Source organism: Tachysurus fulvidraco, chromosome 18 (genome assembly GCF_022655615.1).
Source record: "Tachysurus fulvidraco isolate hzauxx_2018 chromosome 18, HZAU_PFXX_2.0, whole genome shotgun sequence".
NCBI classification, from domain to species: Eukaryota; Metazoa; Chordata; class Actinopteri; order Siluriformes; family Bagridae; genus Tachysurus; species Tachysurus fulvidraco.
This window is the reverse complement of record NC_062535.1, coordinates 18,510,961-18,534,646: the sequence shown is the minus strand read 5'-3', so window position 1 is coordinate 18,534,646 and position 23,686 is coordinate 18,510,961. Positions and strand designations below refer to the sequence as shown.

At 38.9% G+C, this 23,686-nt stretch overlaps 1 protein-coding gene across 1 annotated transcript in view; it reads left to right on the top strand.

Annotated features, from left to right (window-relative positions):
- Positions 1–23,686, top strand: part of LOC113643844 (mucin-6-like) — a 193,561-nt gene that overhangs the window by 39,231 nt on the left and 130,644 nt on the right. Inside the window, exons 5-6 of the mRNA XM_047803533.1 lie at positions 3,192–3,269; positions 3,892–3,969. Of these exons, the coding sequence (XP_047659489.1) occupies positions 3,192–3,269; positions 3,892–3,969 (156 nt within the window). The remainder of the gene's footprint in view (positions 1–3,191; positions 3,270–3,891; positions 3,970–23,686) is intronic.

Sequence of the window (23,686 nt, the reverse complement as noted above, 5' to 3'; positions counted from 1 at the left end):
CTTTAACCAGCCTAAAGCTACTCAAATACATTGTTTTATTTTGTCTCACTGCAAATAAACATATAAAACATATGATGTCACTTTGTGTGTGAAGAACTCGTGTCAGTATTTAAATATATTTACTCTGTGTGTGAATTCTGTAACCACATGACTGTTATTAAGAATAAAGGACAAACTTCTGCTGCAACATCACAGTCTTGAAATTTGATCATTCACACTTTCTGTCAGGATTCCTGCTTGGACATTCTCTGCTGGAACATTAGGGGGCGCTCTGGCAGTCTGTCTTGTAATAATCACTTGGTTGTAATTGGATTAATTATTATGTGTATTTATTTCCTGCACATTGCGGTTAGCTTCGTCGGGTCCTAATTTTCTGTCGGCTTCTGTGTTTCGGTTCCTGTTTCCTGTATTTATTTTTTGTGTTTTGTTTATAAAATCTTTTTTTATTTTGTTATCCCTGCATTTGGGTTTTTGGGCATTTGGGTCTGTTTATCTGTGAAGACACCCCCGTGGTGAAGCAATTTCCTCTCTGGTTTTTAAATAAAAGCAGCTTTTTAATAGACGTGCTCTGAATGTAACTGACAATGTAAACCCACAGTTGTAGCATAAAGAAGAAGGAAATGGTGACACTTCTGTTACAAAGAGCACTTTATAATAGAGGATATCATTCAGTCATGAAGCTGAACATTTATCTTAATAAAATATTCAATAATATTTTCAGCATGATTTTAGATTTTATTTATTGTGATTAGAGAAAAAGATTTTGTTTTCTCTCTTTCTTTGTCTGAGCATTTGCACTATTTCAGAAGAAGTGACTAAAACCAAAACAACAGCAACACTTGTTAACCACATCCACTTCTGCTGACATTACTTTTTGCTCAGCAGTTGGACATGAGAGACTTATCTTTTGAGTACATATTGAGCAGTAGGGAGATTTTCTGGATGTGTTTGATTACAGATGTCAGGGAAGTGTTTTACAGTCACTACACAGGAAGTGACACATCACCCATGTAGTGTATGAGTATGTTGTTTGGTGGTTAGTACATCTACTAATATTATAATTAATGGGGTAAAGTGTTTGACATACAGCTCACAAGAACAGCTTCACTCTTATGTAGTCTGATAGAAGTGACAGAAGGCCTCGACTGACCTACAAAGAACAAGACTTGTGACGTTCTTGTACTTGAGCAGAGGTTTCATCCACATAATGATGTCATTGTATTACGGAAGATCTCAGGAATCAAACAAAAATATTACTGTCTGTTTTTTCGGTTCACATAATGTCAAGGTCTTCACTTTATGACCATCACAAGCCATTATGGGCTTTAATCTTCAACAAGGATGCAGTGATTATTGAAGGTCAAGGCTTTGCTCTAATGTAGAAATCCCTGGAGCACATCTAGTTTCAGACTGGTACATTTTACAAACTATTATATACTCAAACTCTCTACAGACTGAGAGGAAAAACAAAGAAGTGACATCACAGTTACGTTGCAGTACACAACTCCACTGGTCATTAGTTTAGTATCAGAAACATGTTTTCTGTTCTTTTGTTTCTGTTACATTGACAGCAGCTGTTGTAACAACGTCACTCAACACTTTACACAGACTTCCTGAGTGGTTTTCTGTCAGCAGCTCAAAAGTGGAAGTGGACATGATGTTGCTTTCTACTAACGCCACACAAAAAGACGCACAGTCACAGAGACAAGGACAGTGCTGGAGTGTCGTATAACTAATATTTTATTATTTATTATTTCATGAAGTTTCTGAGTCTGGATTTATAATGAAGATCCTCCTCATCTTCACCTTCTTCCTAATTCCAGGTAATTAAAAGCACTTCACATTAATCTTCATTGTAAGTGTAACATTAAAGAATTGGACATTTAGCACAGACCTTGTATTCATGGGCTCCTGTGTTTAATGTAGTGAAGTTCAGGGCTGCTGAGACTTTGTGTTTAGCTTCAAAAGCACACAGAGGAGCTTCACTTCACTTAGTGCATGAAGAAAAGTACATGTTTAAGTGACCACGTGACCACGACACAAGTGAACATGATCTCTGTTTATTTACAGTGTAAAACTGAAGAGTTGTTCTAACACTAGTCCTTAACTACATGTCACATGTTTAAAGATCAGGGCTGATGTTTTATCAGAGCGGTCGACCTGCAACCTCATCTCTCTTCTTCCTGTAAATCAACACAAAATGTGGGTTTAATATCTTTATCAAGTAAAGCACATATCAGATGTCTGACATGTTTGATTTAGATTATTAGGATGAGAGTTTTGTGTTTATAACAGGTGTATTATACGTGTAATAATACGTGTATATGATATTCTAACACACACGTATCTCTTGTGTACCTTCCTCTTCTCTTACACTGATGCACCATCTTCCTGGATCATATTTCATTCCACTGTATATTATACTCCAGCTGGTACTGATGCTGTAACTATAGTAACTGGATACAGAGGAGGATCAGTTCAGATTAAATGTCCCTATAAATCTGGATACGAAGATAACAAGAAGTATCTCTGCAGAGGTGAATGTGTCCCTGGTTTTAAAGACACTCCTGTTGAATCTGGATCTCGTGCTAAAGACCCCAGATTTTCTCTGTATGATGACAAAACAGCCCGAGTCTTCACCATCACCATCAGTGATCTGAGACCTGAGGATGGAAACACTTACTGGTGTGCGATAGAGCGGATATTGGCTGATAGTTATACAAAGATTGTCCTGCAGGTTAAAACAGGTGAGTGTTACACAGAGAATAAATAAATCTCACACATTATTTCACTGATTATTAAATATTGTTATTGAGGCAGATTATGTGCAGTGTGTCCCAAACATCTCCATACAGAGAGGAAACTAACACTTTAGTATTATTTATTCTAATGTCTTTTTCTCTCTCTCTCACACACACACACACACACACACACACACACACACACACACACACACACACACACACACACACACACACACACACACACAGAATGTTTCATTCTTACATTCACACAAACACTCACTCGCTCACACTCTCTCTCTCTCTCTCTCTCTCTCTCTCTCTCTCTCTCTCTCTCACACACACACACACACACACACACACACACACACACACCCTTTAAGAAAGCCTACTCTCACACAATAAGGTTGTAAACTCAGAGTGATAAATGGACTGTTTCCTTTCTTCCAGTTGATCCCACCATCAGTTCTGTCTCACACACCACACACTTCACTCCAACCCATGGGGACACGACACATTCAGTAACAGGTATAACCTTTTTTACCTGACTTCTTGTTCATAAATATTAATGTTAATGTCCACATCTTTAAGATGAATGAACTCAGACTGTCATCTGACACAAGGTCTTCAGGTGACTTCTAAACAAACTCTACAAGGGGTTTTGATGCAGTGAGAAAACTCTGTATGAACTCCAGAAGGAAGTGTATCAAACATGCCATGTTTTAGGTTGTAGCTCATATCTACACAACATGCAGTTAAACTGAGCCATGAGGCAAGAGCCAATCAGATCACAGAGCTGTAGCACTGCAGACATGCTCTCTGTTTGGGAAATGTTAAACGAATAACAAACACACAACCTGTACATGCACACACACACACACACACACACACACACACACACACACACACACACACACACACACACACACACACACACACACACACCCTTTAAGAAAGCCTGATGTGTAAATGTCACATGTTCATTATGATAGAGAGATGAATCTGTGTGGTAATGTTTTGTAAATGAAGTTAAATGTATTAAAAGTCTTCATTTCCTCTTGTGGAGACTTTTGTGATGTTCTGTACAATAGACCTGATTTAATAAGGGTGTAAACTCAGAGTGATAAATGGTCTGTTTCCTTTCTTCCAGTTGATCCCACCATCAGTTCTGTCTCACACACCACACACTTCACTCCAACCCATGGGGACACGACACATTCAGTAACAGGTATAAACTTTTTTACCAGATTTCTTCTTCACATTTCTCTCACATTATTTCAGATAAGTTACTAACTTATACTACCCACAAAACCCCCATCACTCCCTCATCTCAGGGTATGTAGAATATCTACCATGTTATTTTAAACCTGCTGCTCTGCCCTGTGCTTTAACAACTGACAGGAAGTAACTGTAGACCCATTACCATGTTTTCATTTCCTTTTAACCATCAACATCACAGCACCTTCTAATGATGAACATGTCACAGAACACACACATTACAGACAGAATACACACATTACAGACAGAATACACACATTACAGACAGAATACACACATTACAGACAGAATACACACATTACAGACAGAATACACACATTACAGGCAGAATACACACATTACAGACAGAATACACACATTACAGACAGAATACACACATTACAGACAGAATACACACATTACAGGCAGAATACACACATTACAGACAGAATACACACATTACAGGCAGAATACACACATTACAGACAGAATACACACATTACAGACAGAATACACACATTACAGACAGAAAACACAATTTAGGCAAAAACATTCATGGCAGTTATATTTTCACAAGATATTTTGCAGTATTTTTTTTCTTTTTCTTCATATTTTGAAGATTTATCCCAAATCATGAAAATATAATAATAATAATAATAATAATAATAATAATAATAATAATAATAATAATAATAATAATAATAATAATAATAATAATAATAATAATAATAATAATGTATTCTCAGGATTTATGCTGAAATAAATACAGAACTGTTTGTGAAACTTAAAGCTGCAGCCACAGTAACATTCCCACCCAAAGGTCTACTTCCCCTCTACACCTGGTGCACTTGCACTTATCTCACAGTGGGTCGGTGGTCTGGACAGATGTGAAGTCTACATTTCCAGTTTCAGTCTCCAGGGTGTTTTTAACTCATGCAGAGTAGTGTTACTTTCGTCAGACAAATGAGACGAAATATGTTCGTTAACAACCTTTTTTTTTTCATGACTAAGACGCGACGATGACGATGACAAGGCTGCATCACTGTCCAAAAACGCTGACTAATTCTAAATTAACATTCATTATTGTTGACGAAAAAAGACGAGATTTTGTATAAAATAAAAACTAAGATAAAATCTCTCTTCATTTTCGTCTACAATTGTCTCGGCTTTTTCATCAGCTGTTACATCTTTAAAATATTCAGAACGAGTTTGCGGCTTCGCTCTGTTGCTCAAGTTATAGGTCTCATACGCCTGTGGTTGCAACACGACACTGCTGAACAATTGTATTGCTTCCGCTAAAGAAAATAGTGTGCTCCGTCTCTACGGTTAGAATCCTTTGTGTCCATGGCAACGCTCTGTTTTCATGGCAACGGTGTAGTTAGCAGCGGTTATCAAGAAATAAAATAGTGTGTGCGTAGAAAGAATTCGTCCACACGCCGCTCAAAATGAGCGCAAGTCCACCATCTAGGTGGCTTTTTGTGTTAAATGATATTTCCTGTTGCTGCGCAGGCGCTTTTATTGTACATGACAGCTTATATCCCGATGACCGGTCTTTGCATTACGATTAAAAGCAGTATCAATAACGTAAAAAATGTGATGTACAGTCAAGTTCGAGTGTATGCACTGTTTAAACGAGTGTTCTCAACTTCTCACTGATACTTTTGTGATTCCGGAGTTTTGACAAGTTTCATAGCCTTGATATTGTTTCTTATTTAAAAGTGGTGACAGAAAAAACTCTTTACCACCAACCTGAAACCTCTTCCTCTGTCACAATCACATCATAATCAATATTAATAATTAGTAGACCCATTACCATGTTTTCATTTTTTTCATTTTTTTTTCATTCTTTTAACCATCAACATCACAGCATTTTAGACTAAAACTAGAACGGTACATTTCCTAAAGAAAATGTGAATGTGCTTGCATGTGACGTCAGTTCCCTTCATTGGGCTGAGTGTTTTGATATATGACATGTCCATGTTGTGCTAAATTTTTGATTTAGCTTATTTTGGGGGCGGGGCTACACGTGACGTCAGTTCCCCTCAACGTGCTGAGTGTTTTATGTTGTGTAACTGAGATATGGCTTCTTTATATTGCAATATGGTTCGTAAGGTGCACTACATGGTTGCTAGGGTATGGCTGCACAGTTACTATGGTTATATTTGCAGACTAGTTTCTCATCTGCAACAAAAGAGCACACCTGAAAATCCATTTATCTTTTCCTGAAACAAGTGCCATGAAGATCTTGAACTAAAGCATCAATCTGTGATTTTACTGGGAAAAAATATAATCACGTTACAATAAGGATCATTAGTTCAAATGTAATGTATTAACTAACATTTACTATCCATGAGCAATAAATTATTGTATTTAGTAATCTTTGTTAAAATAAAGTTTATTCTTTGTTCATGTTAGTTCACAGTATATTAAGTAATGTTAACACAGTGTTAATAATGTATTAGTAAATGTTGAAATTAACATGAACAAAATGAATAAATGCTGTAGAAGTGCAGTTCATTATTAGTTCATGTTAAGTAATGTGGTAACTAATGTCAACTAATGAACCTTTATTATAAAGTTTTAGAAAATAAAAACTGTCCGAGGGTGGATTCGAACCCCGAATCTCTGCATGCTAAATGGATTCGCTATCCACTAAGCCATCCAGGAACACAAGGAAGCCTTTGCGGTTTTATTTATTAATTCACTAATGTGAAGAATGGCGCATCTAACGATACCCAAGCTTTATTATATTACAGTCATTCTTATCATTCTTTGTGATATACATGTCATATCATGTCAAAAAATATTTATGTAATGTGAGGAGAGAAAGAAAAAATGCGCTTAATTTTAATTAATGGATGGCTCTTAAAAGAGCCGTTGCTGTTCTTAAAAGGACATTAGTTTAAAGTGAAATAAAAAATTATAAAAACTATACTGATAGTTGAAAACAACAAAAAGTTATACAAATGGCAGAAACAACAACATATGTGACCGCCGTGCTGTCCAAGACACGCGACCACTAGGTTTATGCATTAAATACACGGTTAAATGTTATATTGTTTGAAAGCTTAGACTCTCTGGATTTTATTAAGCCCACACACAAAGCATAATATGATTTATAGCCATCATACTAATTTAATCCAAGTTGATAGGCAGCGCTTACCTTTCGTCACTGGGGTAATATTTTCCAAAACAAATGCTTGTAAAAAAATCCCCAAGAGTCTAAGGAACTGGAATATGTAAGCCTTTTAATCCAAAACGCTTTAATCCAAAACGCGTTTCTGACCGAAAAACGTACTTCCTCCTTGATCTTTTTCTTCCAACGTTGTGTGATCTGACAGATTCACTGGTGTCTGCTGCCCTCTTTTGGATGTTAGCACATCTACAGAGAGATTCCCCATTCAAGTCTATGGGGAAAAAACACCCCTTTGAACTTCCATACTGGGAATTCTGGAATTCTGATCGCTTACAAAATGGATAGCACACCTCTCCTCAATGAGCCGGTCGATTTGACACCTCATTTATGGGTCTAGGACAAAAGCTGCGGGACAAGTTACGCGCCGAAAAAGTGTCCGGAAGAATAATAATATTAATACTACTACTACTAATAATAATAATAATAATAATAATAATAATAAGTATGCAAGAGAATAAGAATGTGCTTTAGCAAGCACATTAATAAATAATAATAATAATAATAATAATAATAATAAGTATGCAAGAGAATAAGAATGTGCTTTAGCAAGCACATTAATAAATAATAATAATAATAATAATAATAATAATAATAATAATAATAATAATAATAATAATAATAATAATAATAATAATAATAAGTATGCAAGAGAATAAGAATGTGCTTTAGCAAGCACATTAATAAATAATAATAATAATAATAATAATAATAATAATAATAAGTATGCAAGAGAATAAGAATGTGCTTTAGCAAGCACATTAATAAATAATAATAATAATAATAATAATAATAATAATAATAATAATAATAATAATAATAATAATAATAATAATAATAATAAGTATGCAAGAGAATAAGAATGTGCTTTAGCAAGCACATTAACTAGACTAACAAATGACAGTATGAGTTCATTTATCTTAACATTTAACCACACGGGATCTACATATATCTTTAAAAACATGCCATGTTTTAGGTTGTAGCTCATATCTACACAACATGCAGTTAAACTGAGCCATGAGGCAAGAGCCAATCAGATCACAGAGCTGTAACACTGCAGACATGCTCTCTGTTTGGGAAATGTTAAACAAATAACAAAAAGAAAGACATGCTGGATATAATACACAATAAAGCTTTACACCCTTTACACACTTAACCCCACCTTTATCTCCGGCTACAGGAAGGTTTCACAAGTCTAATGTAGAAGCGTTAGTGTTAGTATGGGTGTTTACCCACGGGGTAATAAAACCTACTCTAAATCTAAACAAAGCACAACTTTACAGTGTTAAGTCCACATCACAGTAAAACATGTAGAGTGTTAGAATGTTACTGCAACAGACAACTCTAACTACATAAACTCAGGATTGTGTTCAGTTTATAATCACCAAAAGTGTGTAGACTCATGTTTTTTAATGTAGAAGCGGTGTTAGTATGGGTTAGACTTTAGTTCCTATATGACCAAATATTCCAGTTTCAGCCACATCAAGCCAAACATCCAATCTGAAGGCCACAAAACAACCACATCAGCTTCAGTTATACACACACACACACACACACACACACATACACACTGTACATGCAGAAACACAGACATACACACAATCACACACACACACACACACACACACACACACACCCACACACATTCACGCACATACACACACACAGACACGCACACACACACACACACACACACCCGCACACACCTGTTTTGCTGACGGGTCTGAGTGAACGCTGGCGCGTCTTGGCTGCCGCTGCTCTCCCCGATAACAATAATTAAACATCATATACACTACATAGACTACAATGAGGATCTATTGCTTATGGCTTGTACTTGCCTGGACTGTACTGCATCTTGTACAGTCCGCAGTACTGTTTCAATACTCTGCTGCTGAACTTTTGAGTTTCCGTCCGTGTTTATATGACTCAATACCTCCTGTACTGCTTGCTCATCCGGACATCTTATATCTGCCTAGGCGGAAATATATTCATCGTGGCTCTCGGCGGAACTTCTGGTTTAATAAATCAAGTGATATAAAGTCATTATGGTCAGCTGTTCGACGCCCACCAAGGAACGCCGGTCGCCGCGCCGGTCAGCGTGTGCTGGCGAACCTGGCTAACTCGGCTAACTCGGCTACCAGACCAAGCAACAACAGCGCTGTCAGTTTCGGTCTTCTTAACATCCGCTCTCTTACGAGTAAAGGGCATCTTGTGCAGGATCTTCTTGCAAATCGCAAGATTGATTTTCTCTGTTTGACCGAAACATGGCAGCAACAAAATGACTTTATTGCACTCAACGACGCCATTCCGCCAGGGTTTGTTTACATCTCTCAACCACGTGATTCTGGTCGAGGAGGAGGTCTGGCGATAATCTACCGTGAGAAGTGGAGACTGAGGTCAGTGAATGTTTCTGTCTCCCACTCATTTGAGGCTGCAGTTTGTCGGCTCTCTGGATCTACTCCAACTATTATCAGCACTGTATATCGACCACCAAAATTTAACAAGGATTTTATCCCTGACTTTGCTGCTTTTTTGAATGAAATAACTACTCTTTCACCAAATATAATTCTTGTGGGGGGTTTCAATATTCACATGGATGATGTTCACAACAACCTTGCTAAAGAATTTACATCTTGTCTGGATAGCTTCGGACTGCAGCAACATGTGAATTTTCCCACGCATATTAAAGGACATAATTTGGATTTAATCTGTTGTTCAGGTGTCTCTCCAGGCAACCTCAATGCAGACTTTTTTCCATGTACTGATCATCTGTTACTGTCATTTAATGTTGATCTTCCTCTCTTCAAATCAAAATCTTCACGTATTATATCATTCCGGAAAATCAAGGACATTAATTTGGACAACTTGTCTTTAAGCATTGCAAGTCTTCCTAGGGCTGACAGCTGTTCCACTCCAGATAATTTGGTCTCTCAGTACAATAATAGTCTCCATAATTTGTTGAATACTTTTGCTCCAGTTAAGAATAGGACTGTTTCATTTACTGTTACTGCACCCTGGTTCACTCCTTTTCTCAGGCAATTAAAAGCAAAAGGACGACAGCTTGAGAGACTTTTCAGAAGAACTGGCCTTACTGTCCACAAGGAAATGTACTCAGAACATATGTCTCACTATAAAGACACTATTGCTAAAGCTAAATCTACATACTATTCTGGCTTAATCAGTTCTAATGAAGGGAATTCAAAGCTTCTTTTTTCCTTATTGAAAAATTTTACAACACCCACCGACTCACTTCCCTCTCATTTGTACTCATCTGATTTCTGCAATACTTTAGCATCATTCTTTACCTCAAAAATTGAAGGCATTCATCGTCAACTTATGGCCACTCCTGTTTCTACTCCATGTGTCTCAGTTCTACCTGTTCCTACACAATTGTTCTCTGAGTTTATTCTGCCCACAACTGATGATATCTTAAAACTTATTCATCAATCTAAATCTTCAACCTGTGTTCTTGATCCTTTACCAACTGTCCTTGTTAAGGCTACTGCTTCCTCTCTGTCCCAGTTTATTATGGATATTATTTATTCTTCCCTTACCACTGGGGCTGTTCCTTCTCTTTTCAAAACAGCTGCTGTAACTCCAATTCTAAAGAAACCAGGTTTGGACACCAACAACCTTAATCATTTTCGTCCTATTTCTAATCTTCCTTTCATTTCTAAAATTTTGGAAAAAGTTGTTGCTGCTCAACTTTATATCCACTTGTCTGGCAATAATCTATATGAACAATTCCAATCTGGTTTTCGCCCATTTCATAGCACTGAAACAGCTCTATTAAAAGTCACAAACGATTTGCTTATAGCAGCTGATTCTGGTTTACTATCCATCCTCCTTCTCCTTGATCTGAGTGCAGCTTTTGATACAATTTCCCACGATATTCTTTTAGACAGGCTTTCCACTATTGGCATCACCAACACGCCTCTGAAATGGTTTCATTCATATCTCTCTGATCGCACACAGTTTGTTCAACTAAAATCATTCACCTCTTCTGTAGTTTCCGTTACCTCTGGTGTTCCCCAGGGCTCTGTTCTTGGCCCTTTGTTATTTATTACTTACCTTTTACCCCTTGGTCATATTTTTCATAAACATCAGGTTAAGTTTCATTGCTATGCGGATGACACCCAGCTCTACCTTTCCACAAAACCACATTCCAAACTCCCTCCATCTGCTCTTTCTGATTGTCTCATTGACATAAAATCATGGTTTTCAGCAAATTTTCTTAAACTAAATAGCAATAAAACAGAATTTCTCCTTATAGGCACAAAAACTGTGCTTAACAAATTTTCGAATTTTCTTATTTCCATTGATGAATCTCTCATAGCTCCCTCATCTCAGGTTAAGAGTCTTGGTGTCATCTTTGATAGTACCCTTTCTTTTACCTCACATGTAAATAATGTTACTCCGGCTGCATACTTTCACCTTCGAAATATCAATAGGCTTCGTTCCTTTCTCACCACTCAATCTACCACCACTCTTATTCACAGTCTAGTTACCTCCCGGCTTGACTACTGTAATTCTCTTCTTATTGGGCTTCCTCACAAAACCCTTCATAAGCTGCAACTCGTTCAAAACTCTTCTGCCCGTATTATCACTCGTACTCCCTCTATCCATCATATTACACCTGTTCTGGAACAGCTACACTGGCTTCCCATTAATTTTCGTATCAAGTATAAAATTCTTCTTCTAACATTTAAAGCTATCCACAATCTTGCACCTTCATATCTTCTTGATCTTCTTCATACTCCAAAACCAACTCGCACTCTTAGGTCTTCTTCTTCCACTCATTTCATTGTTCCCTCTGTCCGTCTTGTAACGATGGGGAACAGAGCTTTCAGTTACTCTGCACCTCAGCTCTGGAACTCACTTCCATCTGAGCTCCGTAATATTGATTCTCTTTCATCATTTAAATCTCAGCTTAAAACTCATCTGTTTAGTTTAGCATATTCTAGATCATGATTTGTAATGTTGGTCCAATTTTTTTTTTTTTTTTTTTTTTTTTTTTCTATGTAAGTATTGTATAACTATATTTTTTGTTGTTTTTCTTCTTCTTTTGTACGGTGACCTTGAGTGTTAGAAAGGCGCCTTTAAATAAAATGTATTATTATTATTATTGTACATGCACACCCTCACACATACACACACAGAAACACACATGCACTCACACACATACACACACATGCACTCACACACATACAAAGACTCACATAGACACAAACCTAAAGTTAAATTCTTCCGTTTTCTTCCAGGATTCCAAACTTTACCTGTCATCACTGCCGTGTCTGTTGTTCTCGTGCTGCTTCTCATTGCCCTTTTATTTACTGGACTGATACAGTGGAAAAAGAAGAACCAAGGTACTGTATTCCATTCACACAACTACTTAATGTGGTAATAACATGCACAACACTGAGGTGGCACTTATGTGTGTAATATATAAACACACACACACACACACAATACACTTCCTATAGAAACTACACAGCACATGACTTTTAAAGGTGACTAAATGCTTTTAGACCTGATTTTCATAATACTGACAAATTTGGTGGATTAGGAAACTCCACACTCAGAAATCAGTCACTACACATTCACTGCTCCAAAAAAGAAAGATCTGCCAGAGAAAACTATAAAATAGCCAATAGGAGTTCAATATTATTATTATTATTATTATTATTATTATTATTATTATTATTATTATTATTATTATTATTATTATTATTATTATTAATTTACATGTTTTACATTTTTATTTAATTACTGAGAATTGCAACACTTTTAATCAGGGCATTTATTAACATTCAATTAGTAAATAAGAATAAATTAGTCTCCAGAGACATTAATCCTCCAAGTAGAGAGAAATGTACATGAGGTCCATAGAGACAAGCAACCTTTACAAACTGTATTCATTTATTTATTTACATTATTTGTTTTTATAATTTAATTTCTTTTGTCACATATATTAGTCATCTTTAAAACTTTTGCTTGTATTTTTTTTTTTTGTACTTTCAGCCTCATCTTCATCCCAATCCTTAAAAAGCTCCACAAACCCCCGTGTGGTGAGTTGTGTTTTTCTAAAAGCTGATTTCAACAAAACCACAGAAATAATGATGATGTCACATGATGGATTGCACAAAACCAAATATTACGCACTGACGGAATTTGTACATAGGTTAAAAGGACTTAAAGTTAATCCCTGATTATGTTCTAGTTGAGGCTATGAGATCTATAATAATTAATTCACTCACACCACATTTGAACCCAGGAATCAGTGTACAGGAGACCTGAACAAACTGAGTGAACCACAACTTAGGTTAGAACATGTGTGTGTTACTAGTGTGTTAGCAGAATGACTGAACTCAAGTGGAGCTTGTGGGAACAAGAACAAGAAGTTAGGACTGCAGAGGAGAAACCTTTTACTGCTCACTACAGAAAGTTAACTAAGAAGTTAAAGTTTTGGTGCCCAAGAGTGTGGCTATACTGAGAAGACAAGACACGGCCAAACGAGCACAGATGAAAGTCTAGCGCTCTCACACAGCTCTCTGCCACCCCTTTCTGGCAGACTACGGTTGTGACTGCCTGCCCCTTACATATACACACATGCTCGATGTCCACATTATTAAGAACGCCTGCACAAATTCCAATCAGCCAGTCGTGCGGCATCAGCAAAATACTGTACATAAAGCCATGCAGCTAGAGGTTAAGAGCTTTAGTTAATGTTCATATCAAACATCAGAATGGTAAAGTGGTAGCTCAGTGGCTAAGGTGCTGGTCTACTGATTGGAAGTTGACCCCCAAGCTGCTACTGCTGGGCCCCTGAGCAAAACCCTTTACCTTTGGTTGTATGAGTTAAACCTGCATTGCTCTGGATAAGGGCCTCTGCCAAATGTCATAAATGTAAATCAGAGGGAAGGAAAATGTCTGATGTCTGTTACCTCAGAATCAGAATCAGCTTTATTGCCAGCCATGTTTTCACATGCGAGGAATTTGTTTTAGTGCCAGAAGCTCCACAGTCTAACAGAATGACATATACAGTATAATTCTATGTACACATTTACAGATGTGAAATGTGCAGTTTAAATATACACATGAAATATACATATACCAATATAGACAATTGTATGTACAAATTTGCAAGTGCGAGAAATGTTCAATTGAGGTATACAATATATACAATTTGTATGTACACGTGCAATTGTGAAATGTGCGGTTGAAGTAACAGTAAACATTTAGACAATATGTATGTATGTATGTATGTACAGATGTGCAAGTATGAAATGTGCAATTGAGGTATACATAGAACAAATATTAGGTGTTGTGTGTTCCATGGTGTTAAGTGTTCATCAGATGGATTGCTTGAGGGAAGAAACTGTTCCTACGTCTGGTCTTAACTGTTAACCATAACTGTTGACATCACACAGGCTGTTTTAAGTATTTCACCACGTGCTGGGTGTAATGTATAAAACATTGAACCTTGTATAGGCTACATCTGCAGAAGACCTCAGTGGGTTTCACTCTTTACAACCCAGAACAGGACTTTTTGACAGGAGGGAATTTCTGTGAGGTTGATATGAACATTAACTGAAGCCCTTCACCTGTATCTGTGTGACCTTTGGCAGTGTGCTGCAGCCATATGATTGGCTGATTAGATAACTACGTGAATGTGCTAATACTACTCAGTGATGGTCTGGCATTGCTATAAAGTGCCCAGTGAGTGAACACGTCTTTAAACAGTCATGATCTGGGTTTATATTCATCTTGCATGCAGTATACAGTAATACAGCACAGGGATAAATTTTCAGATGTAAAGGTTATTAAATTCAGTTTTTCACAATGTCCACAAATTTTTTGATAATAAACAATTATGAAAGCACTGATTTAATTAGAAAAAAATCCATTAAATCAGCCAAATGTTGTACATATGAATCAGTTTCATTTAGCAAAAATATATTAATATATATATTAGACCATATTTAAGATTTTAATCTGTTTGAGCTGTTTTTAAGAGCTTTTTTTTTTCTTTTTTACAGAAATGCATGTTTTTTTTTTCTCGATTTTTTTGTAACCAAATTCAATATAATTGTTTCTTTTCCTTCTTGTGCTCAGCTTCCAGCACCAGTCTGTGACTATGAGGAGATTACAGACAGCAGATCTCTTTCTAACACAATTTACTGCACTGCTCAGTTATCCACAAACCTCCCTGATGGTTCTGAAACCATTTACTGCAACACTGAATTACCGACAACTCCAACTGTTTATTCTGCAGCACAAAACCCATCAGATTCTCCTGATCAGGACTTCTACTCCACAGCTCAGTTACCCTCAGCAGTCAGTGCTACTTCACCATCAGTGGTGAAATCAGGTGAAAGTCCAATGTATGCAGTAGTGAGTTTCGAGACCAGCTCTTATGGTGCAGCTCCAACAGCCATCTACAAGAGCAAGAGCAACTCCTGTATTTATGCTACTGTAAATAGCTAGTTAGCATTCATCTGAATGCTAATCATTCTGAGTTATTTGTTCTTTTTAGCAGCCATTTATATATTATATTACGATATAACATTATTATGATAATGTGCATTTGGTCTGATGTAATAGTGCACAATTTTATGGGATGTATTATGTGTACGCCTGACTAAAGAGATGAGTTTTTAATCTACATTTAAACTGGGAAAGTGTGTCTGAGCCCCGAACACTATCAGGAAGACTATTCCAAAGTTTCGGAGCTAAAAACGAAAATAACGTAATGCGTAACGTAAGTAGCAGCAGCTTGCAATCAATTCTAAACTTAACAGGTAGCCAGTGTAGAGATGATAAAATTGGGGTTATATGGTCATACTTTCTTGTCCTAGTGAGAACTCTAACAGCTGCAATTTGGACTAACTGTAACCTATTTATTAAAGATGCAGGGCAAACACCTAGTAATGTATTACAATAGTCCAGTCTAGAGGTCATGAATGCATGAACTAGCTTCTCAGCATCAGATACAGACAGGATGTTTCTCAGCTTGGCAATATTTCTAAGGTGGAAGAAAGCTGTGTTTGTAATATGGTGATATCATTTTAAAGACAGGTTACTGTCTAATAAACACCAGGTCTTTCACTGTCGAGCTAATAGTAACAGTACATAAACTGTGTACTGGTTTTTGGACCAATAAGTAGTATTTCTGTCTTATCAGAGTTTAACAACAGAAAATTACATGTCATCCAATCTTTTATCTTTTTAACGCACTCAGTTCATTTGGTGTTGATGAGATATATAACTGTGTATATATAATGTGATAGTTCATTAGGATTTAAATTAGGTGTCTTACTGATGGGCCTAATAACTGCCAACTTGAAGGATAAAGTCCATTCTTTATGTCACTGTACTATTTATTTCTCAAATCTGATTGTTCAAAAAGTGTTGATTCATGTTTATCACAGCAGTCCTGACAACAGCACAACAGGTAAAAAGAAAGCCATCTTATATTTTAATATAGTTTTTAAAAAGTACAATTTTGTCAAAAATATATACGACACCTGGAACATTCAGAATATGTATAAGTTTATTTATATATAAATCCCTTTTGATAATGGACTGTATTTTACACACTGATTTAATTTCCCTGTCTCAAGATGTTTAGAAAATCTGGATTCAATACATTTATTACTCATGGAGGTTGATGTTTCTGTTAATAGTAAAATATGTGTCATATTTCTGCTTCCTCTTGTTTAACTCTGTGTATAACTGACTTCTTTCACTTTTATTGAGCAATTTTACACATAACTTTACATATGTTTTGTTTGTTTGTTTGTTGTTTCTGTATTTGGTTTTGATTGTTTTAGATTGGTTTTCATTCAATTAAATCAATTGTACACTTTTACAAAAGCATCTGTGTAACCTGGGAATATTAAATAATTTAATTAGACAGAACATTAAACAATAAAGGCTGAGGTTCCTTTCATTATGTGAAACCTGAAAAAAAAAAACATGCTGAAAATCCTAGCTTGCCCTGACCATTTACCATCTGCCATAAATGACATCTAAGCTGCTAAAGCTAACTGAGTTTAAACAAACACTAAAGACCTGCTTCTTCAAAAAGAACTTAAACTAGCACTTTGTTAAGCTCTTAAGGAATCATTTTCATCTTCCTTTCTTCTCGTTCTGCATCAGTCTGACTGGGTGCTTCAACTGATGGTTCTCAGATGGTTCACTGATCTACTGGACTAGCAGGAGCATGTGTTATTAATAAAGACTGTAAAGCACTTCAGTCAGTTGAACTGATTAAAAGCATCTGATAAATGATGTAAATATAAATGTAAATATAAGACACTATATAAGAGCCACACTGTAAAAATGAGCTGTTGAAGTTCATTCATCCGTGAATCTCTGCAACAAAAGCAGTTAATAGTTTTCCTATTTAAGTGTAGCACATTAATATAATGAAACATTAGTATTGTACAGGTTTAATTATTAATATTGATATCATAATATCATATAATAAAAGAACAAAAGCACTCAGTGGCCAATCTGGATTCAATATGGTGCTATTTACGTTCTAAGCTGAGCCTGCTGGGACTAAACACCTCCCTCTGCAACTGGATCCACGACTTCCTGACTGGGAGACCTCAGTCAGTCCGGATCGGGAACAGCATCTCCAGCACCACCACACTGAACACTAGCGCCCCTCAGGGCTGCGTGATCAGTCCACTGCTGTTCACCTTGCTGACTCACGACTCTGCAGCACAGATCTAACCATATCATCGAGTTCGCCGATGACACGACTGTGGTCGGTCTCATCAGCAAGAACTACGAGTCAGTATACAGGGAGGAGGTGCAACATCTAACTGCCTGGTGTAAAGCCAACAACCTTTCTCTGAATGTTGATAAAACAGCACGACCACTCTCTGCTGAACATCGGCGGATCATCCATAGCACCAAATTTCTTGGTGATCATCTAGCGGAGAACCTCGCCTGGTCACTCAAAGTAGCTCCATCACCAAGAAAGCCCAGCAACTTCCTACAAAGTCTGAGAAAGGCACATCTCCCTCTCCCCATCCTGATTATGTTCTACATAGGGACCTTTGAGAGCATTCTGAGCAGCTGCATCACTGCCTGGTTTAGGAACTGCACCATCTCGGATCGCAAGACCCTGCAACGAATAGTGAGGACAGCCGAGAAGATAATTGGAGTCTCTCTTCCCTCTATCATGGACACTTACACCACACGCTGAATCTGCAAAGCCAACAGCATTGTGGATGATCCCACACACCACTCACACACACTCTTCACCCTCCTGCTATCTGGAAAAAGGTACCGAAGCATTCGGGCCAATAGAAACAATTCTATACATGTTCTCAAGGACCTGCTGCTAAGAAACTGTGTTCATTCTAGTATTACTGCACAAAATATTGTTTGAACATTGAGTTGGATATGCTGCAGGATCTGAGCGATCTGATGAAGGATCCGAGGGATCCTCTGGAGGATCTGAGGGATCTGCTGGTGTCTCAGTAATGGTATTAACACTGTGTGGGTCTAGATGATAAGTGTTGTGAGAATGGTAGGTAGAATGGATGATGAAGGAAATGAATGGTTAACTTCATGCTCATTGGAGGAACCTTATCAATGCTATCCAACTTCAAAACCCTGCTTTCATATTCCCATACAAAAGAAAAGTGAGATTAATGCTACAAATACCAGAAAATGTACAGATAGGAAAAAAAGACAAAGAGAAGAAAAAAGGAAGAGAATAGAAAAGGTAGCAGAAGAAATAAAACAACTGTTGAATAAAATACAGAATATGAAGCTTGAGGAATGAAGAAATCAATGGATGAAAAAGAATCAGACTCTGTACCGAGACAGAAATGAAGAATGCATCAAGATCAAGAATTTTAAAGTGATTAAATTTTCTTTACTTTATTTTTCTTTCTTTGTTTTCAAAATATGTATGCAATAAAATTGTTTATGTGTTAAAAGATAAGATGTGCTGAGTACGTTATATGAAGGCTCTCTTAAAAAAGTCAACCCTCAGTGCTCATGGGATACTGCTGACAGTAACCCATAAAGTGAAACCACAACGCGTGTAGGGGAAGGACTTAGTTAGTAAGTTGATATTGCAAGGTTGTGCTGTTTGAATACCTTAAAGTATACAACCGGTCACTGACCACAAGGTTACTGACTTTGGGGAAAGAGGAATGGAAAGGAATGTTTGTTTTAAAGTCAATATGAATGCCGTATTAGTGAAAGGCTTGAAAATGTATAAAAACTTGTCTTGAATTACATTGTGTATGCATTCTAGTGTAGACAGCCTCAGTGCATGTTATACTCTGTGTGCATCAGAGAACAAACGCAAGCTTACACTTGGAGAGTGTTTCTTGGTTTGTTATAATATTTTCATTTTAATTATTTTTACTTATTCTAATACTGTCTGATTATTTGAAGGAGATTTTATTTGTAATTTTCTTTTATTTTTATTTTACATATATTACACACATTTATCTGTATTACACTACTTTTAATAAAAACAAAGCCTCCCATTGTGAGGACCCTGAAAAGACAAAAAGGTCTAAGTCTGACTCCTTCATTTAAAGATTCAAACAATAGATTAGGTAGAAGAACTTGAAGAGGATCCTTTGTTAGAAGACCGAGGGACTTCGAAGGACACCTGTGTTTAAGGTAAGACCAACTCTGATAGTTTTCGTGCAAACTAAGACACATCCTTTAGTGGGAGAGCGGAAGGGATTCCTATGCAATCCGAAAACAAGTGTCACTAAGGGACAGGTATGTCAGTATAATTACATCATAAGTGATGTCACGTACATCAGTATAAATTACTTCATAAGTATCAAATACAGGTCGAAACTGTGATCAGCTGTTTGCCATGAAGTTGGTATCACCAGCAAAATAGGAGGGGGAGATGATGAAGACAAGAAAAATACCCTGCAACCTTTCATCATTGTATTGTATTTAGCTTTATATTATCTCAAACTCATGTTACAGTCCTACCAATATAGAACAGAAAGATATGAAGCATCTAGGTCGATAAGATTCAAAACTGTTACCATAAAATTGGAACAGGTACAGTTGAGTATTTACATTACACTTGCATACACAAACAAAAACTTAATAAACCATATTAAGCCAGAGGGGGAGCTGGTGCAATGCATCTTGCACAAGAACCAACGATTATGGTGGGAATTGGAAATGAAGTACAGGCCCCATTCCTGATTGACACAGGAGCCACATTTACAAGCATTGGCAAAAATGGCTCAAAGCTTATCCCTCACACGTAGAGCAATAAAGACAGTGGGCTTCTCAGGGAAAACTCAGACTCTACCGTTTATGAGCCTCATTGGATCACTAAAGAAGGAATAATAGTGCGAGCACCTTTATTATATTCCTCCGACACTCCAGCCAATCTTCCCAGAAGAGATGTGATATGCAAATTATGAGCTAAAATAAATTGTGGACAAACAGGAGTATGGATAACATTATAAGTCCGGATTGCTATGAATCTAGAGGACCATGGCATTGTACCCTGAAATATGATGTACGGTGTTGTAAAAGATCTTAGTAGAAATAATTAAAGTATTATTCCTTACAATACTATAACCAATGTAAAGTATTAGGCCTTGCAAAAAATTACAATTGCTGTGATAAGACGTATGTAGGCAATGTTGTAGGCCAAAAATATTTACTGTAATCATAAACTTAGCAAAAGTAACCAGAGTCGGGGCTGTCAGGCCTAGTCAGTCTGAGCACATTTGTAATAACAAATACAAACTTGTTATGTAGAATGGAAAAGACCATGGTTCCCAGACCTTAGCTCAGAAATTGTTATGGAGAATGAAGAAGACCATGGTTCTCAGACCTTAGCTCATAGCGATAACTTGTTATGTAGAATGAAAAAGACATTGGTTCACAGACCTATGCCCTGAGAACTAAGGGGAGGAAAATCCATAAATGGGCATATGGGGAAAAGGTAATGGGAAATAAGGGGAAATTAGGTCAGTGTATTTAGAAAACATAGGAGGTAATGCCCATAAATAAGGTCAAGATGAAGAGTATGCATTATTTGTCAATAATTGTCGTTTCGGGGCCAGTGGGTCCTGTGTCGGCTCCCCTTTCTTGTGCGGATCTTCCCGGGTTAGCGCCTGCCGGTGTGCTGTTTCAGGGCACCCGGGAGGTCTGCACGAGCTTGATGCCACTGTCACACAGCCTGGCAGCATGGAAACTTCTGCCAGGAGTGTCTCAGTGGGTCCTGGATACTGTAGAAAGGGGGTACAGGATCCAGTTTTCCAACCATCCTCCGTGTTTTCAGGGTGAGTTGCCCACAATTGTCGGCGGGCACCAGGCGGTGTTCCTCCGAGAGGAACTCCTCTCGCTTCTGGGGAAAGGGGCCATAGAGCATGTTCCCCTCCTAGAGCAGGACTTTTATTTTGTTGTTCCCAAGAAGGGTGGGGGGCTGCATCCGATTCTGGACCTATGGTCTCTGAACTGTACTCTGAAGGCTTACAAGTTCAAGATGCTCACACTCAAGATGATCGTGTCCCAGATCAGATCCGAGGACTGGTTTGTCACGATCGACCTCAAGGATGCTGATTTTCACATAAACATCCTGCCAGAGCACATGAAGTTCCTCAGGTTCGCTTTTAAGGGCGAAATGTACCAGTATCATGTCCTCCCTTTTGGCCTAGCCATTGCGTCTCCAGGGCATCCGTGTACTGAACTACCTGGACGACTGGCTCATTCTGGCCCAGTCAGAGGCTATGGCAGCCAGGCATCGAGATGCTGTGCTTGCCCACATGAGGTCCTTAGGACTCAGGCTGAACCCAGGAAAGTGTGTGCTTTCTCCTTCTCAGAGAACCACCTTTCTGGGGGTGGTTTGGGATTCCCCCACAATGCGGGCACATCTGTCTCCCACTCAGGTGGCCTCCATCTTGTCAGTGGTGAAAGCTATTCGGCTAGGCCACAGCCTCTCTGTTGCTGAGGCACAGAGGGTGCTCGGCCTCATGTCAGCAGCAGCCAACGTTATTCCTTTGGGTCTGCTTCACATTAGGCCATTCCAGCTCTGGCTCAAGGGGGTGAGCTTTCACCCTCGCAGGCATCCCCTCAGGGTTATACGGGTTACACGCCGTGGGCTTCCTATCCTCCTTATGTGGAAAAGACCCCGGTTCTTGGCCTTGGGTCCCATTCTAGGGGCGTGTCACCGTCGCAGGTCTCTTTCGACGGACACCTCGCTCTCGGGCTGGTGCGCAGCCTTAGATGGCCGCCCGGCCCAGGGTCTATGGGAGGGCCCCTGTCTCTCATGGCACATAAATTGCCTGGAGATGAGGGCTGTGTTTCTAGCGTTGCAACACTTTCTCCCGCACCTCGAGGGCTGTCATGTCCTAGTGCGAACAGACAGCACCGCGGTGGTGTCCTATATCAACCATCGGTCTGCGTTCACGCCCCCTGTTCAGGTTGGCGTGGCAGATTCTGCTCTGGGCAGAGACTAGATTTCTTTCGCTAAAAGTGGTTTTTATCCCAGGGCATGTAAATCGGGAGGCAGACTTCCTGTCGAGGCAGGTGCTGAGGCCCGGGGAGTGGCGTCTTCACCCTCATGTGGTGGAGCGAATCTGGTAGATTTTTGGCCGGGCGGAAGTGGATTTGTTCGCCTCAGAGGAGTCGACCCACTGTCCGCTGTGGTTCTCCCTCTCTCACCCGGCCCCGTTGGGCCTGGATGCCCTGGTATGGACGTGGCCGAGGCTCCGTCTGTACGCCTTTCCGCCGGTAGCTTTACTCCCGCAAGTCCTAGCAAGAGTGCGCCACGACCGGGTCAACCTTCTCCTAGTTGCCAACCGTTGGCCCTCTCGGGTTTGGTTCATGGACCTAGTCTCCCTCCTGAAATGCACTCCATGGGAGGTTCCCATCAGGAGGGATCTCCTCACTCAGGCACAGGGGGCAAATCTTCACCCCCGCCCCGAGATGTGGAAGCTTTGGGTCTGGCCCCTGAGGGGGACCAGCTCCTAGACGCAGGCCTCTCAACTGAGGTGACAGAGACTCTGCTGAATGCTAGGGCTCCCTCCACTAGGAAACTGTATGCTCTGAAGTGGAGGCTCTTTCGCCTCTGGTGTGACGAGCACTCTCAGGATCCAGTTCACTGCCCGTTTGGTACAGTGCTGGAGTTCCTGCAGTCTTGCTTTTCTCGGGGCCTGTCCCCGTCTACTATAAAGGTGTATGTGGCTGCAGTTGCCGCGAACCACGAACCTGTCCTTGGGGCCTCCTTGGGTAGGCACCCTTTAGTCTCTCGCTTTCTGCGTGGTGTCAGGCGGCTGAGGCCTTCCTCTAGGCCAAGCCTTCCTTCCTGGGACCTCTCTGTGGTCCTGGAGGGGCTGCTGGAAGCCCCCTTTGATCCCTTGGAGTCAGCCTCTGAGAAGTTTCTGACCCTGAAGTCGGCTCTGCTTCTTGCCCCCGCCTGCCTAGAGTTTGCCCCCGGCATGTCCAAGGCTATCCTGCACCCCAGGCC